Genomic DNA, 16,837 nt, shown 5'->3' with positions numbered 1-16,837 from the left:
CTTAAATCAGTGATAACTTTTTTCCACTGTCTAATTCCTATATTTGCATAGCAAAGATAAAAAAAAAAATTTACCTTTTAAGTGAATGCATCTCACATCTTTGTTCTTAGGAGTTGGATATACATTTATTTAGGACTGTTTTTCTCCTAAATATAGCTTGTGCAAAGGGGATGTTATAGTCCATGATCAGTTTCAGAATCATAGAGGTCAGAGAGTATGTCTTAATATGATTTGATTATATAGACATGGACTTATTATGACCAATGTATTGGTGTCTAGGTATTTGTACGACTGCCTTAGAGTAAACATTTTGACTGTTAAATTTTTATGTTTGAGAGCTTAAATATATATATATGTATATATTTATAAGAATTTCACTAAATCCACTTATTTGATTGATAGGCAATGTTGCAGTTACATTTTTATATTATAAGAGTATTGGTCCCTTGTTTTCATCATCTGACAACTTCTTATTGGAACCTCAAAGTTATGATAATTCTGAAGAGGAAGAAAGAGTTGTTTCTTCAGTGATTTCAGTCTCTATTAGCTCGAACCCACCCACACTGTATGAACTTGAAAAAATAACATTTACCTTAAGTCACATAAAGGTAAGCTGTTTTTCTGGTGACTTCTGGTTATGATTGTGAAACATTCGAAGTGAGCGTTTTTGTTGTGTCACTTTAATTATATGTGAATTCTTCAGTTTAAAAATTGAAATAAAAGAGTAAAGTAATTTCAACTCATTTTTCTATAAAATAGGTTTTTACTTTCAGTGCTCTCTAAACTTTGTAATAAATATCAAGGAATTTTACACATTCGATTCTCTGAAATTAAGCTATATTTTATTTTTATTTTTAATTACATCATTCACTTTGGAAGTGTCTGTACCTTTTATGAATGAGTTATAAAAAACGTATCAAAGAGATAAATGTCATTTGTGCAATGACAGAGATGTTTGATTAATAATTGCCATTTGAAATAATAATTGCTGCAGGGATTTAGATGCTGATTACAATAAAATCACAGAGAAGTTTACAATATTTCATAAAGAAATTAGCTGAGACCACTTTGCTCTTTAATTGTTATTCTAAATCTTTTTGAAGCTCCAAAAAATTAAAATTCTACTATAATAAACATTAGAAAGAACTAAATAGTTTTTTTTATATACCTAAAAATGAATGAGGAAAACTAAAGATTATAGATTACTCACTGCTTTTTTACAGCTGATGGTTTCTTGGACTTTCAATAGAATTTCAGTCCTAGTACCTGAATAAGGTACCTTTAATGCTCCATTTGAAGAGTCTTGAAGCTAGACAGTTGTATTTGCATATAATAAAAGAACATATATGCTTACATACAATACAAATGTGTCACTATAAGTAAAGACATCTAATGTAGAAAGAAACTAAATGTATAGAAAATACAAGAAAATAGTAGCTCAAACCTAAACATTGGTAGGCATTATGTTTAGTGCAAAAGAAGATGTGAAATGTTTTAAGAATGGAAACGAAACTTAGATATTTTCAGATGCTAAATGACCTTTAGACACTAGAAACAAAACATTGTTCTTTCACATAGTCTGATGGTTTTTCTGCAGTTTTTACTAGTAGAATGTTTTGGCAGCTGAAGAGATGCCAAGGACAACTCAGTTCACCAATCTCTGATACAATGACAAAATAAAATACAACACACATTTAAATAAAAATTCTTCACCAAAACCAATGGGAAAATTGATTGTCCTTAATCTTCCTCTGTGTTCAAATTTTTTATCCATTCAAATTAATGACCACTATGAAATTTTATCACTTTCTTTGCACAACCCATTCACTAATTCGTGGTTTCCCTCTTTCTTAGAATAAAATTTGGATCCTATCTTTTCCCTAAAAAAAAAAAATAGAAGCTATCTCCTATATAACAGCTTCAGTTTCCTGATTCCCTGAGAATTTATTTGCAATTTCACCAATTAGTATACACTTCTCCATTACCTCAAAGGAATATTAAAAGTAGTTGTCATAATAGTATTATGTTATGCTTACTTAATATAAGTACATGGTAAAGAAAACTCTATTTACTAAACAACCATCCTGTAGTCTATGTGATCAGACCCTATCTCTGATCTTGTCTTCAACTGATCCTTATCTCATTCACTATACCCTAACTACCCTGTCATCTAGATGCTTCTGGAAGATTCCTATTCAGTCTTAACTCAGAGTTTTTTCATTTTCCATTCCAGCTGGAACCCTGTGTTCCCAAGTCTTCGGGGTTTACTCTCTCTAACTTCATTGAGGTATTTGCTTTAACATCATCTCCTAAGACCTCCTCAGACCAACCTCAACTACTTTTTTTTTTCCTTTGTTTGGTTTATTTTTCTTATTTAATCATTTCTCATCTCATGAGAATATAAAATCAACAACACAAATACTTTTACTGTTTTGTTCAATACTTTATTTTTAGTACTTGGGTCAGTGACTAATATCTAGTATATACCCAATACACTTTTATTAAATAAAGATTGCATGATAATTATGTGTCATGCACTATTCTAAATGATCCCTTTGGATAATAAGTAATTCTCACAACAACTTTTGTGACACAGGAATTGATAAAATGTAGCACTGTTGAAGTAACTTCAATCCTTCCACATAACAATGGCATTCATTTATTAGCATTGATTTTATACTTTACTTTTAGGCAAGGTGTTAATTATATCGACATACAAAATGGTATATTAAATATGACAAATGTGATACTAGATGTATAATTTTTTCTCTTTTTTCCATCAGTAAAATGTCTCTTTTTCAGACCACAGATAAGTATAGGAGTCAGTGTGCATTTTGGAACTACTCACCTGACACCATGAATGGCAGCTGGTCTTCAGTGGGTTGTGAGCTGACATACTCAAATGAGACCCATACCTCATGCCGCTGTAACCACCTGACACATTTTGCAATTTTGATGTCTTCTGGTCCTTCCATTGTAAGATACTTTCCAATTCATATTTATAAACCTGCCTATTTCCTTCTTTTTTCTTGGTTATTTCAGGAAAGAGAATTGATTTTTTGTGTTTCTTTGAGTGTAAATATCATATTTAGTTAATTGATAAAGCCCCAACATTATCTTTTTTTAATCTTTGCTTTCTTACCTACCATAACCTAAAAAAGTCTAGGACTTATCCAGTCTATAATAGCTAGTAGACTGTATGTTAAATATCTCTCCATTGACTCTTATGTTGCTTTTGATGGGGTGTCAGGGAGAGGGGAAAATGGGTGATGGGCTTTGAGGAGGGCACTTGTTGGGATGAGCACTAGGTGTTGTATGTAAGCAATGAACCACGGAATCTACCCCCAAAAACCAAGAGCACACTTTACACACTGCATGTTAGCCAATTTGACAATAAATTATATAAATAAATAAATAAATAAATAAATAAATAAATAAATAAATAAGAAAGACATAAAAAAAACTATTTACATATTTAAATGTATCACGGTGTTTAAAAGGCCTTTGCTTTTGTCTCGAAAGTTTATTTTTACCGAGTACAAATTAGGTAAAAATATTTGACATCTGGTCAATAAGTATTAGGATATTTATAACTAATGCAACGTTTTAATAATGTAGAAGCCTACAAGATTTTTAAACATGAAAATCTCTCTACAGTGAATAGCTTCATGCTATGTATTTCATATCATTAATATCTTTCTTTTACATTATATAATTTCTTATTTTATATCTCTGTATCATAATTATCATTAAATATCAGGTTAGTTTCTATGTCTATCGAGAATCCATCAAATATATAAAGTGGCCAAATAGACCTACCTCACCATGTCAGTTATAAAGACTTTTTTTTCCTGAATGTTAAATGAGAAAAGAAGCCTCTACTCTGTATATAAAATATAAATATTCATCTGGCTAGAATAAAACCAACTTTTCTCATTTCAAAGTCTTTCAGCTTTACTATTTTGATGTTCTATATATTCAGTATTTCCGATACCTTTGTTTAATGTGTTTTAGATGAATTGCTGCATAGAAATAAGACTTGTTATTACCATTGATAAATCTGTTTTAATTAACCATTTTCACATTACAATAATGAATTGCCTTTCTAATATCATGAAACTGATGACGATAACATTGTTAAACCATGTACTAATATACACTGTGCCCAGAAAAAAATCACTAATTACAGAACTTTTAAAGTGCTACATGATTTATATCATATTTCTCTGAATATTGAGCATTTTCAAAGGTACAAAATTTTTCTCATCTAAATGCACATTTGTATTTTTACATTTTATGAACATTTTGATTAATGTTACACCAAAAAGAAAGTTCATTATATGTTGTAGTTCCTTTGACAAGTTACTGAGTTATTCTCTTAACAGCTTTATTATTATTTTCCCTTAGGGTATTAAAGATTATAATATTCTTACAAGGATCACTCAACTAGGAATAATTATTTCACTGATTTGCCTTGCCATATGCATTTTTACCTTCTGGTTCTTCAGTGAAATTCAAAGCACCAGAACGACAATTCACAAAAATCTCTGCTGTAACCTATTCCTTGCTGAACTTGTTTTTCTGGTTGGGATCAATACAAATACTAATAAGGTATGTAGATCTCTCTCAATCTATTTTTATTTTCTAATTTTTTCCCTAAATATACATGTCATAAAATCATGAATTGTAATTAAGAGCTTAATGAGCAAACATAGTATATATTTTGTTCCTAAGTGTTTTCTAAGTTTGCTAATGTTAACATAACTAAAACCTGCCTGTGGATTTCATTATGCACAGTGTCCCTAGTTAGAATGAACCATTGGGACAAGTGAAAACTTTGCTACAAACTGAAGAAATAACCTTTTGGTTTGTTTTTTGGTTTGTTTGTTTTGCTCTGTTTTTACCTGGGCATTAAACAAAGGCAGAAGGGACAGAGCGAGAATTGGAAATTAAAAGTTTATCTTAACATAAAAGGAGCTGGGTTCATAGGTTGAGTTATGACAAATAGGCTCCACCTAGTCATTACACTTTCCTAACAACCTCTTCCCCAACATTATTGATCTAGGGCCTTACCAGTTTCTATATTGTATTAGTCTGAGTCCTCCTAGGAGCAGGCATTAAAGTGGGATTAAACATGCAGTAAATTAATTAGGCAGAATGGCTGAGAGATAATGGGAAGAGAGAGACTGGAGAGTCATCAGACCAAGACGCAAGTGAGTATCTGCATGGGAACATGTGTAAAGGAAAGAAGGAAGGAAGGACAAGTAGGTGGAAGTGTTTGACACAGCAGTGCACTTTTCAGGAAAGTTCAGCACGGTTGTCAAGGAGTCCTTTGAGAAGACCTTGAGTCAAATCTGTGTCTCAAGAAGAGGAAGGTCTTAGTAGAAGCAGCCTATGGGAAACATGAACAGGGCAATGTCTTTCCTAGTGCAGCTGCTGGAGCTCTAGGTCAATTGCCCTCCCTGCAGGAGATTGGAGAAGTGCATTCTCATGGCCACAAAACATTCAATTGTCTCTACATTGCCATCCTTGTAGAAATCTTTCAAGTATTGACACTAACCCCTAGATATCAAGGTTTTCTTCGGAAGTAGATACCACCAAACATCTATCTTAAATAGTATACACTAGACTATAAACTTCATAACTGTTTTTGTTGTTGTTGTTTTGCAGTGGTGCTCCCAACACCTGCCAATTTTATATACCACCCACTATCCTCCAATTTGAATTATATTCCTTTTCCAGCAATAGATACTGTTAGTTCTATTAATACAGAAGTGTGTAACTACTTCTTTTTATATTATTTCTTCTAAGCCTAACTCCAATTCTATTTGTGAAGTAAATACTAATAAGTAATATTTAACTGAAATCCATCTTGAACTTACCTGATAATCTTACAGCTTACAGTGCTTCCATAATGAATTCTTTTTGTAAAATATATTATCCATTGTCCATTTTGTAAAGTTAATGTCACGATAATCAAGATATTTATTATATTTCATTTAGCATGGTATTAGCAATAATTTTCATTCTTTGAGCATGAATAAAATTGAGGAGGGTAAAGGCATCTCCAAAACAGAAATCAACTTAAATCATAACACAGAGATCACGTTTTACCTGTGACGAATCCACAACCGATCCCATAATGTAAATGTATAAAACTGTAACTCTCTCTGGACGAGACCAGTCACTTAGTTCTGTCATGGGATTGCTTCACAACTGGTGCTTCACATTGAAGAAGCCCACCTGGAAGTGGTACATCTTAAAAAACTGGCACTTGATGAGGGTATTTTAATATGAGCAAGCATTGTATCAAGTGGCATAATTTACGGAGAAAGTCAGGATGTTATGTTATGCTAATGTTAAAGCAAACCCTGCTTATGGTTCCTTTCTTTCTTTGGTTTCTAGCTCTTCTGTTCAATCATTGCTGGGCTGCTGCATTATTTCTTTTTAGCTGCCTTTGCATGGATGTGCATTGAAGGCATACACCTCTATCTCATTGTTGTGGGTGTCATCTACAACAAGGGATTTTTGCACAAGAATTTTTATATCTTTGGCTATCTCAGCCCAGCTGTGGTAGTTGGATTTTCAGCATCACTAGGATATAGATATTATGGCACCACTAAAGTGTAAGTTAAGATGATCTCGTAAGTATTTGAAATGCAATTCTGAATATGCTTGTGTATCATTGAAAATGTTGCTTTGTGAAGTACATACAAACATATTTATAGATTTATTATTTACTTTTCAGATGTTGGCTTAGCACAGAAAACAACTTTATTTGGAGTTTTATAGGACCAGCATGTCTAATCATTCTTGTACGTATATTTAAAATTGGTTCAAATTCCAAACAGTGATGATCAAAATTCTCAGCAATCAGGCATTACTCTGAGGGAAAACAATAATTTTGAGCACTTTACAGTATATCATTTTTTAACATTTTACACATATTGCATCTTTATTGAGAAAAAATACATGTATACACATTAAATTCAGAGGTACTAAAACTCATCTGCCTCTCCTGGAGGAGGATATATTTCTGCATAACATACAGGAAAAGCATTTTTCACTTATCAGTAATGTCTCAGCACACTTCAATATTGAGAGTTTGCCGACCAGCTGGTAATCTGGCGTTTCAGATGTTTACGTTATTTAATCTTTTATCAATGATCAGTGATCTCTGAAGATTAGACTGTCATCTTTATAGTTTCATCATCTGTATGTACCCTGTCATCAAGAAAGTGATTTTAAACTAAATTGCGACATCAGAGACAAGAACCCACTATTTTTCATGAACAGACAAGTCATATATTGATAGTCCCATTTCAGTGAGGAAGAGGGCCTTTTAATTCTTATTGGAAGTGGTTTTTCAAACCTACAAATTTGGCGGGTGTTATGTTTTCCTTTCTAAATAAAGACATTTTTAGATATCTCAAGAGCATTTCTAAGTGCTGTTAAGTTTTCTGAGCCATTCTGAATATAATAGTCGGTCAATGAATCTGGGAGGGCTGACAAGGCTCTAGAATGGAGTGAATTGTCAATGGAGAAGCTGTAACAGTATTTTGGACAACTCTGTCACCTGTGTTTTGACCATAAGCTAGCCATCCTTTTTGAATTGTTTTTTTCTCTCACTCTTTCCCCTTGTGTTTTTATGGTTGTAAGGAAGCTGCTACAGGGTGAAAGAGTTGAAATGTAAAGCAGAGAGTTTCATCAGGGTTTATTTTTTAATGGTGTTGGGGAAACAGAGTGCATTCAGAGGCGGTATTTCCTAATCATCACAGAAAATTATTTCTAATTTTCACAGTGAATCTAGTAATATAACAAGAAATCATTAGCTAGATTTCAGCTAAAATAATTTCGTAGTTTATTGTAATTCCAAAATTTTCAACCCACATGAGAAGATAGACTGCATGTTGTTCCTTTCCTGTATTTTTGTGCATTGCCCTGATAGGAGTATTTTGTATAAACACACTCCCTGTATATTCTGATTTTACTGATTCCCTCTCTACAGAATGGGCCATCTCTGGTACTGTTTTGTACAAGTGAAAGTTTTTTGGATCAGTAATTCTTATAATTAAGATAAGAAGTAGTGAGCTAGAAATTATAGTGAAAACAAGAAAAATAGGAGGATTCTGCTCTTAAGGAAGAAATGGAAGGTGTTCCCTGAAATTGTGTTGTTTTTTTTTTTACTTTTGCTCATGTAAGGGAAAAGATAACTTTGGATTATCTTATAGTAAAGTCCACAGACTTTAGATGGGCTTATCTAAAAATGAGTCCTACAAACTTTCCTAGATGCCTAAATGAATAACGTCACACTGTCCTAGGCTGGAATTAATGAACCAATTTATCTTCCATAGTTTCAGTATGATAATCATTCCATTTAACCAGACGGTCAGGCTACTTAAGAAATAGATGAGGCACCTCAGTTTTATTCTAAAACTGAATAATGTTTATCTTCTTCAGTATCTTTAAAAGCAGCAGAAATTCCTTAAATAATTATCAGATTGAAGTGAACTCATTTATTGTTGTTATTCCCGGTTTTTCTGGCTAACACTGGCTTATTATTATCTTTGTTGTTATTGTTTGTTATAATTTTATATTCAGCTATATGTTGTTGTAATTGTTATTATTCTGCTCTATGACACACTGTTAAGTGAAACACATCCTGTCATCCCAGAATAGTATGCATCTCTAGTTCAGAGATGAAGGAAAAGAAATATTGGGAACCAAACATCTGAAAAAAGAGGCCCTAACAGTTTGGGCCTGACACTTCCCATGGGTCTGTTAAAGAGACAGTAGGACCAGCTGTAGCCTAGTAAGAGGACTGGAGATGGGGGCCTCAGGGGTAGTGTCTTAGAACTGGGAGTCCTTGGCCTTTGCAGGAGTGCAATGTTCTTTTTGAAAAGCTTTTCTTTTCGCTGCCAATAAAAAAACGTTAAGTGCTCCCCTATATTTTGAAGACAAGTTGTGGATGAGTACTGCAAAAGGTTTGCAGAATAGAATCAGAAATATAGTAAGAATAGGGGCGCCTGGGTGGCTGTCAGTTAGGCATCCAACTTTGGCTCAGGTCATGATCTCACTGTCTGTGAGTTCAAGCCCCGCGTCTGCCTCTGTGCTGACAGCCCAGAGCCTGGAGCCTGTTTTGGATTCTGTGTCTCCCTCTTTCTCTCTCCTCCCCAGCTCATGCTCTGTCTCTCTCTTCTCAAAAATAATCATTAAAAAAATAATTAAAAGAAAAAGAAATATAGTAAGAATAAAATTATCATTCTGATTCCAGATTGAATGCCAGCATGACTGGATTTTCATGTCTCCTTGATATATAAGAGCAGAGTATAATGATCCAGTATTGGCAAGCCTGGGTGGCTCAGTCGGTTAAGCGTCCAACTTTGGCCCAGGTCGTTGAAACCACGCGCTTCGTGGGTTCAAGCCCCCCCGTTAGGCTCTGTGCTGACAGCTCAGAGCCTGGAGCCTGCTTCAGATTCTGTGTCTCCCTCTCTCTCTGCCCCGCCCCTGCTTGCATTCTGTCTCTTTGTCTACCAAAAATAAGTAAATATTTTAAAAAAATGATCCAGTATCTATGAGAGCTTGACATATGTCCCCTGACTTTGGGCCAAATCTGAACATAGAGACTAGACCTGCTTTTTTCAGAGTTTCTTGCAAGCTGCATGTTTACCAGAGTATCCTTTGACATCAGGGATGGAAGGGATCATTATATAGCATGCCTAGGAATAAAATGATGAAAGAACATACACAACATCAGCTCTTCTATAAACACAGGAAACTTAGAGAAGTGGACAAAAGTTGTAGGGTTGCCTAGAAGGTTGCCAGGTCAAAGTGAAGTTATGCACAACTCAGAGAATGGGGTGAAGAAAGGTGAGGTTAAATGGTGGCATGACTGCCCTTCTCTGAAGAATAGAAGGGGCCAAAATGGAAAGGAAATACTATAAACACTAAGAAAATCACATATACCTCTAAGTGGTGGCCATCACATAAGCCAAGATTACCAGCAATAATAAAAACTAAACTAAACCAAAGTGATGTCATGAAGCAGAGGAATTGAGCTTTATCAATGAAGGGACAGCATGAGAGAAGCAACTATGCTGCCCACTCATCTACATTGATGTACTGAATGGAAAGTCATTATCCTATGTTTGGGTATATTCTGGTAGGTAAGGATGCAAGCCATACAGTTAAGTTCTCCATGTTAATTAGGTGGTATGGGCATGAGGGGAGAAGAGGAAATATAAGAATTATCCCCTGCTCACTACAGTATCAATGAGGATAAAGCAAGACAAAACAAATGACAAAGAACAATATATAATAAAATAGAAATGACAGATAAGATGTGGGCGAGATTAATACGGGCCAAGGTAATCATTCAACAAATCTTCATTGAATGAATGAAATTGTTTGTAGAAGGGGAAAGAAGCAAATTCTGCTTTACATACACCAGATTTTTAATGTGAATTTAAGTTTCTAACAAGAGGCCCCATAAATCTGCCAGATTTCCTTTGAAGGTAAACAAAGAACACAGACAAATGGCCATCACTGTGTATAAGACAATGCCAGAAATAACAAAATTATTATCATCTGGCTGTTACTAAGAATATTCGATTATTGTCATTTCACGGCTTCATCACTTCCTAGTCTGGATGCCATTAATTATGTATCAGATTTTCCTCCATAAACTTATCCATTTCTCCTCTACTTTCAGAATCAAACTATTGCTATCCCTTCCTAAGATTCTAGTATTAATAATGGGAATTTTTTTAATTTACAGTTTATTAAACACTATCATTCATAGCTAATACTCAATCTCCTTAAATCACTCACATTGTTATCATCTATCCCATGTTATAACTAACAAAAAATAGGATTTGATTCGAAATGTTAAGTGATTGGCTCAAGGCTCTAAGTCTACAAATAAATATTGATACGAAAACTTGAAACTAGAAACTACCTTTCCATTTTATCTTGCCTCTCTTGCAGTTGCCTTATCAACCTACATTTCTGCTGCCATTATCAATTTCATTTTAGCCTTTCCATAATAAACTGCCCCCAACTCAGCTAAAACAATAGCAACTATTAAAAAAAAATAACATTGATGATAAACCTCATTTTATTCCTGATATTAACCTAATCATTCTCCATGCTTTACCACATTTAATCTAATCCTTCAAACAACTCAAATATGACTGTATGTATGTATTTTATTTTGAAGTTGGAGAAATTGAGACATAAAGTGATTACACAACTTGCTTAACAGCTAGTAAGCACCTGAGCTGAAACTCACATTCATGAAGTTGAACCCATGGCCTGCTTTCTTGATTCCAGGGCTGATATTTCCCTTTGTCTATCGCCCAAATTCTAGAAGCTGGAATGTGAAGTTCTCAGTAATTTAGCTGAATCCTGCCTATTTCCAGCCTGTTTTCACACTGCATATTCCCACAAAACAACTCCCTCAAAAACTTCATCCTTGTTAGATATTCTTGGATATTTTCTTGTTCCTTTGCACTCCAATAATCCTACCACCTTGCAGTTCTGCATGAAATCTTATCATTAATTAACACAGGACGTGATGGAAACCTTTCCAGATTTGCAACCAATCTCTCTCTCCAACATATATACCATAGAATTTTTATTCAAACTCTCTATGGTACTTTTAATGCTCTGTTTTGTTGCACACAGTAATTTTCCTTATGCATTATGCTACCCATCCCCTACATCCAAATTCCCAAACAGAGCTATGAGTTTCTTGATTTGCTGACCATATGTTGCTCAATAATCAGTGTCATTTTGTTGCACAACCTTAGGGGCCGCCTCCGGTCAGTAAATTACAATCACTCTTTACAGAGCAACACTCACATTGCATTTTCTATATAAACCCTAGACTATCAAACAGGCTCTTTTGGCCACCCAGAATATAGAAGTATTTAGTAAGTCCTTAATAATTATCTGTATATTTCAATTAATCCATTAATAAAGACCACAGTAATAAATGGGGCAGGAAGAAACCTGAGATCCTTCTAAAGCTGCGTGACTGCTCTGTGTCCTGGATGCCCAACGCCTAAAATGAAGGTATCAGTGCCCACCCTATACAATAAGGCTATGGTAAAGCAAAAAGAAATGTTTTAGGAAAGGCATCCATTCTTTAAACTTAAAATGCGAAAATGCACAATAATTTGGAGGATAATTTTTGGCTCTCTTATTTATACATTTTGTATTAGAAAATAAAAACTAATTTTAAAGCCATGGTTTGCACAGTAAAAAAAAAAAATGTATGCAAGGAAAGGTATGTTTGGCCAATACTGTGTATTTGTGTGTATACGTATATATACATATGTGTGTGTGTGTGTGTGTGTGTATTTAAGCATAAATCCTAATTTTTAAAATATTGGTGAAGATGTGGCAGCATTTAATTATGGCAAGATAAGATTTAACATACGTGCCTGTTACTTTTTGGAATGTGCTAAAAGTCTCTAGAACACTCTGCCAGACAAAGTTTAACTGAAATTGAAACAAAGTGTAAAATATCTTAAAAGCAATAAAAATTTCATAGAATAAAAAGACAGGATAAAGACAAAATGTAAGCGAAACTTCAAATGTAAATAGATAAATTAGTGTTGATTCTGTTATGCTTCGCCTTTTAAACGAGTTATATGATTAATTTCGTGACTTACTCTAAACAAATCTGGGAGGACTTGCACTCCGGAGTAGACATCTCTGTAGAACAATGGCAGTACTTTTCATTCATACATGGAATTCTTGCATTTCTTCTTTAGAGGAGGGACTAGGTCCTGCAAATGATGTTTGCTTGTTTTTATGAATGAAACCTGAAGCAAGTCAGGTTTGGGATTATAATGTAAAATGCCTTTAAAACAATATGTAAATGAGTAAGAACTGAATTCGAATCAGCATTGGTGGCTTTTTCTACCCCCAGGTATGTTGCTTCAAAAGAATACTCAAGCTTTTAATCTCCTCTGATAAGTGTTAACGATTTAGGTATTTGAGGAGCAACATTTTCTGCATTGATCAAATGAAAGTATTTCCTCAGGTGTTGACTCATTAATATTAAGGATCTCTTAGAAATTGGAAGTATAAACCAGTGACCCCTCGGATTCTATCTAGGAATCGCTACATTTAAAATGTTAAGATTGTAACTATACATAAAAAGCCCTAGCCATGCTTTTGAAAGATGGAGCTGTACAAGAAAGAGGCTTCTAAATCTTTGTAAAGCAAGCTGCAAACTGAAGATAATTTCCATAATTCATTTCTTTCTTCAATATTTTTAATCTTTAATGCTGAATCCTTTCAACTAAAACTGCACAAGCGATTAGATTCAAATACACAAATATAAAAAAAGAGTTGGTGAAAATAATTTAACTTTTAAGTAGAAATTGAAGTTTCCCATAGACATGTTCGGCATTGAAGAATAGAATTTGCTTGATTGAGGCAAATACTAATTAAGCTATGTCCAAATAAGGCATTTTCTTTTAAAAATGGGAGCTTCCATTTGAATTTAAATCACAACCCTTATAATTGAGTGTTTCTATATTACTACTCCTAGCCCCTTCCTTTTAGGTTTGCCCAGATTTCCACTCAGTTCTTTGTGGTGGCCTCCTCTAATTGTTCTATGTCTGCAATCTCTTAATTCCCTTTCACCAGGAAATGCCTATTAAAACCTCCTCAAAAGTGAATTCCTCACATAACCCTTACACAAGAGACAATGTCCATGTATGTTTATTATTGTGTGAGCTATTCATATTACATTTTTTAATTTCACAGACTGCCCAATCTTCAAAGAAATGCAAATATTATAAAACAATATAAAGTAAAAAGTGGATATTTTATCCCACACTCAATATTTTTCGTAACCACTCTTTTTCTTAATATTTGCTCTGCTTCCTTCCAGACCTTTGGTATGTGCGTGTATATGTGCACACACATTTCACATACACATTTATACAAACTTAAGCAAAAAAATTGATTACAAATAAAAAACCCTGAATCGTTTATAACCCACAATACGTCATATTCATCTTTCTTTGTTATGATATGCAATTCTCCCATTTTATCATTACATATTGTGTATATTATGCTCTAATTAATTTTACCACTTATTGATGAACATCTAATTTGTACCTAATATTTTCTTATTATAAATAATACTGCATGCACAGGGAATTCTTGTTCCAATATAGTTGCATACATCCATTGCATAAAATTGTTAAGAAATGCTTCTTAGGAGTAGAAATGCAACAAAACACAATGTTTTAAATTTACGAATGGTCTCCAAAATATTTACTTCAGTAGATACTTATACCAACAATATTTGAGGATGTCCCTTTTCTGACATTTTTGCCAACACTAGATATTACTATTTACTATAGTGTCTATACAGCTACCCTGGAATATATAAACCCAAGGGAAGGATTATGATAGACCGGGGTTCTGCAACAATGGCACTGCTGACACTTTGGACCAGATCTTGTGGGAAGACCTATCCTCTGCATTATAGGAAGCGTAGCAGCATCTCTGGCTTCTACTCACCAGATGCCAATAGCACTGCTACCACAGCTGCCTGGACATGACAACCAAAAATGGCTCCAGTACAGCCAAACATCCCAGGGGGAATGATATCCCTGATCCTCTCCATTAGGAACCACTAGTCTAGACTTGGACATTAAGCGTCTTCTATAGGAGTGCGTTTGGCAGCTTTCTTTAAACAACAAAAATATTAAAAAAAAAAAAAAGAATTAAAATCGTAACTTGGGCAATGTCCTCTAGATAACCCCGCTGAAGCTATACTGGAAACACTAGCCATTGTATATTTTACATGTTATGGATAACAACACAGACATTTTCATTACATCTTTTAATTTAATACCATCGTGTTTGTTAGATGCATCTTTTAGTGACCTCTGTGGTTCAAGGCATTTTACAATTCTAACCTTTTCTTCATATTACATATTAATAAGCATTTCAGTGCCTGTAACATTTTGTTACTTTCTTTTGTATTATTCCAACCTTCTTGGAACAATAATAGCTAGAGTTTAAAAAAGAAAAAGTGGAGTTTTAAAAAAATACTTAACATAAATAATACATTTGTAGTTTTCAATGCATTCTCATACGTGGAAGTTATATTCGTACCTTCTCAGATAATCTCCTTGGGATTTGTACTAACAAAGTTTCATAAAAATTGAATAACTTTATAGAAATTAGAGATCCAAAAAGAATACTGGAAAAAATATCCCTTGGGTCTCTCAAGCCCAATTAGAAAACACTGGCCAAGGTGAAGCTCATCACTGGTATTTTGTTTTATAAATATAGCTTTACAGTGAGGGATGTTACATCATGATCTAGTGAAAGTGAGTTGGTAAAGCAAGGTATCATTAGAATTATTATTCACTTCACATTTGTATAGTCTTTTAATCTTTACAAAACCCTTTTAACACCTCAGTTAATCCTCACAAAAAGCTTTGGTAGTACAACAAAATGTAAATAGTAATAGCATTTAGTAAGAGATAACGTGTTACTAGATTTTCACTAAATCTATTAACTATAACCTTGACTTATTTATAAATCCCTATGGGGGTTCTGCTATTTATAACTTTTTCAAGTATACCAATTCCTTGAGAACTGGTTATACTAAAGCAAATTACATACATTCTTATGTGGGCAACAGATAAAACCTTCTACAACAGATAAAAGCTTCTACTCACTTAAACTTGGCCAAAAGTTCAGTACTTGTTCTGATCATTGTTGTACCTCTGATCTAACTCTGAGCATAATACAATGTCCTTGCCAACATTGTTGGTTGGTCTGCAACAAAAATGAGCCCTTCTTTCAATCAATCTTTATGAGCATTTGCAGAAATCTTATTCCACACATGAGAAAATATTTAATCTTTCCTGTAAGTATTTATTATAACGCTCCATCTCCTTCATTATTCTCTGCAAAATACAAATGACTCATTCTGAGACCATGGACTATCTGTGTGGCTGTGTCTTGATTTCTGTTTCTCATATGTAAATGCTGTCATGTCTAGTTTCAGATTTTTCCAAGAAAGGAACATTTAAAATTCCTTCTGATGAAGAAAGCATGCCTCCCAATGACATCTGATCAAAAAGAGACCCCAAGTTGTTCACTGTTAGGGCACAGCCTTTAGTCATTAGAGCTTAATTCACACTTATTTGGGTAACAGGCACCATTTTGTCTGTACTTTAAATAAGTGAGAACTAAGGTTTAGCAAGCTTAGGCAATTTACTCAGGATTACCCAGCTACTGAGTGGTAGAGACAAGCTCATGTTTTCCAGATTCATGTTCTGCACCTTTTCACTACCGCATGTCCTTCCCTTCCGAAGGTTGCAGATTTTTGTTAGGTCCAAGAAGATCTTGTTCTCTCTTCCAGATTCTGGCAAACTGTCTTAGGGTTGAGTTGTGAAAGATCTAGCAGCTACAGAGTTTCAGAAAGTTATTCACAAAATTTCAATTCTTTATTTTGCTGGTGAAGGTGTCAAAATAAATTATTTTCCATATTGTTGAAAATGAGGGAAATCTTGGCCCTTATAAATATCTCTTCCCTCATTTTGTTTTGTTTTATCTAAATCTTGCCAAGAATATCCAACAACTAACCAAAATACCCTACCTAACATCCTGACTATATCAGACTGCAGATCAGTATGTGGAATACAGATAGTATAGAGATTTACTGTTTCATTAATTCATATTCATCAATAAGTAATTTCCAATGCCCTGTTTGACATCTAATTGCTCAAATTCCTTTTTCCATTTTCTGTCATCGAGAAGAAGCTAAAAGGTGAGTTTAATGCTTCACCCA

General features: G+C 34.0%; 1 protein-coding gene across 3 annotated transcripts in view; it reads left to right on the top strand.

The window, feature by feature from the left end:
* Positions 1–16,837, top strand: part of ADGRL4 (adhesion G protein-coupled receptor L4) — a 108,490-nt gene that overhangs the window by 72,445 nt on the left and 19,208 nt on the right. For 2 of the 3 annotated variants that reach the window (XM_019837288.3, XM_019837290.3), the window contains exons 9-14: positions 403–608; positions 2,234–2,287; positions 2,803–2,976; positions 4,408–4,611; positions 6,406–6,626; positions 6,749–6,815. In XM_019837288.3, coding sequence (XP_019692847.1) covers positions 403–608; positions 2,234–2,287; positions 2,803–2,976; positions 4,408–4,611; positions 6,406–6,626; positions 6,749–6,815 — 926 coding nt within the window. The remainder of the gene's footprint in view (positions 1–402; positions 609–2,233; positions 2,288–2,802; positions 2,977–4,407; positions 4,612–6,405; positions 6,627–6,748; positions 6,816–16,837) is intronic. The other variant, XM_003990250.6, reaches the window with a different exon arrangement.

Source organism: Felis catus, chromosome C1, assembly GCF_018350175.1.
Source record: "Felis catus isolate Fca126 chromosome C1, F.catus_Fca126_mat1.0, whole genome shotgun sequence".
Lineage (NCBI taxonomy): Eukaryota > Metazoa > Chordata > Mammalia > Carnivora > Felidae > Felis > Felis catus.
The sequence above is the reverse complement of the archived record's forward strand: the minus strand, read 5'-3'. Positions and strand labels throughout refer to the sequence as shown.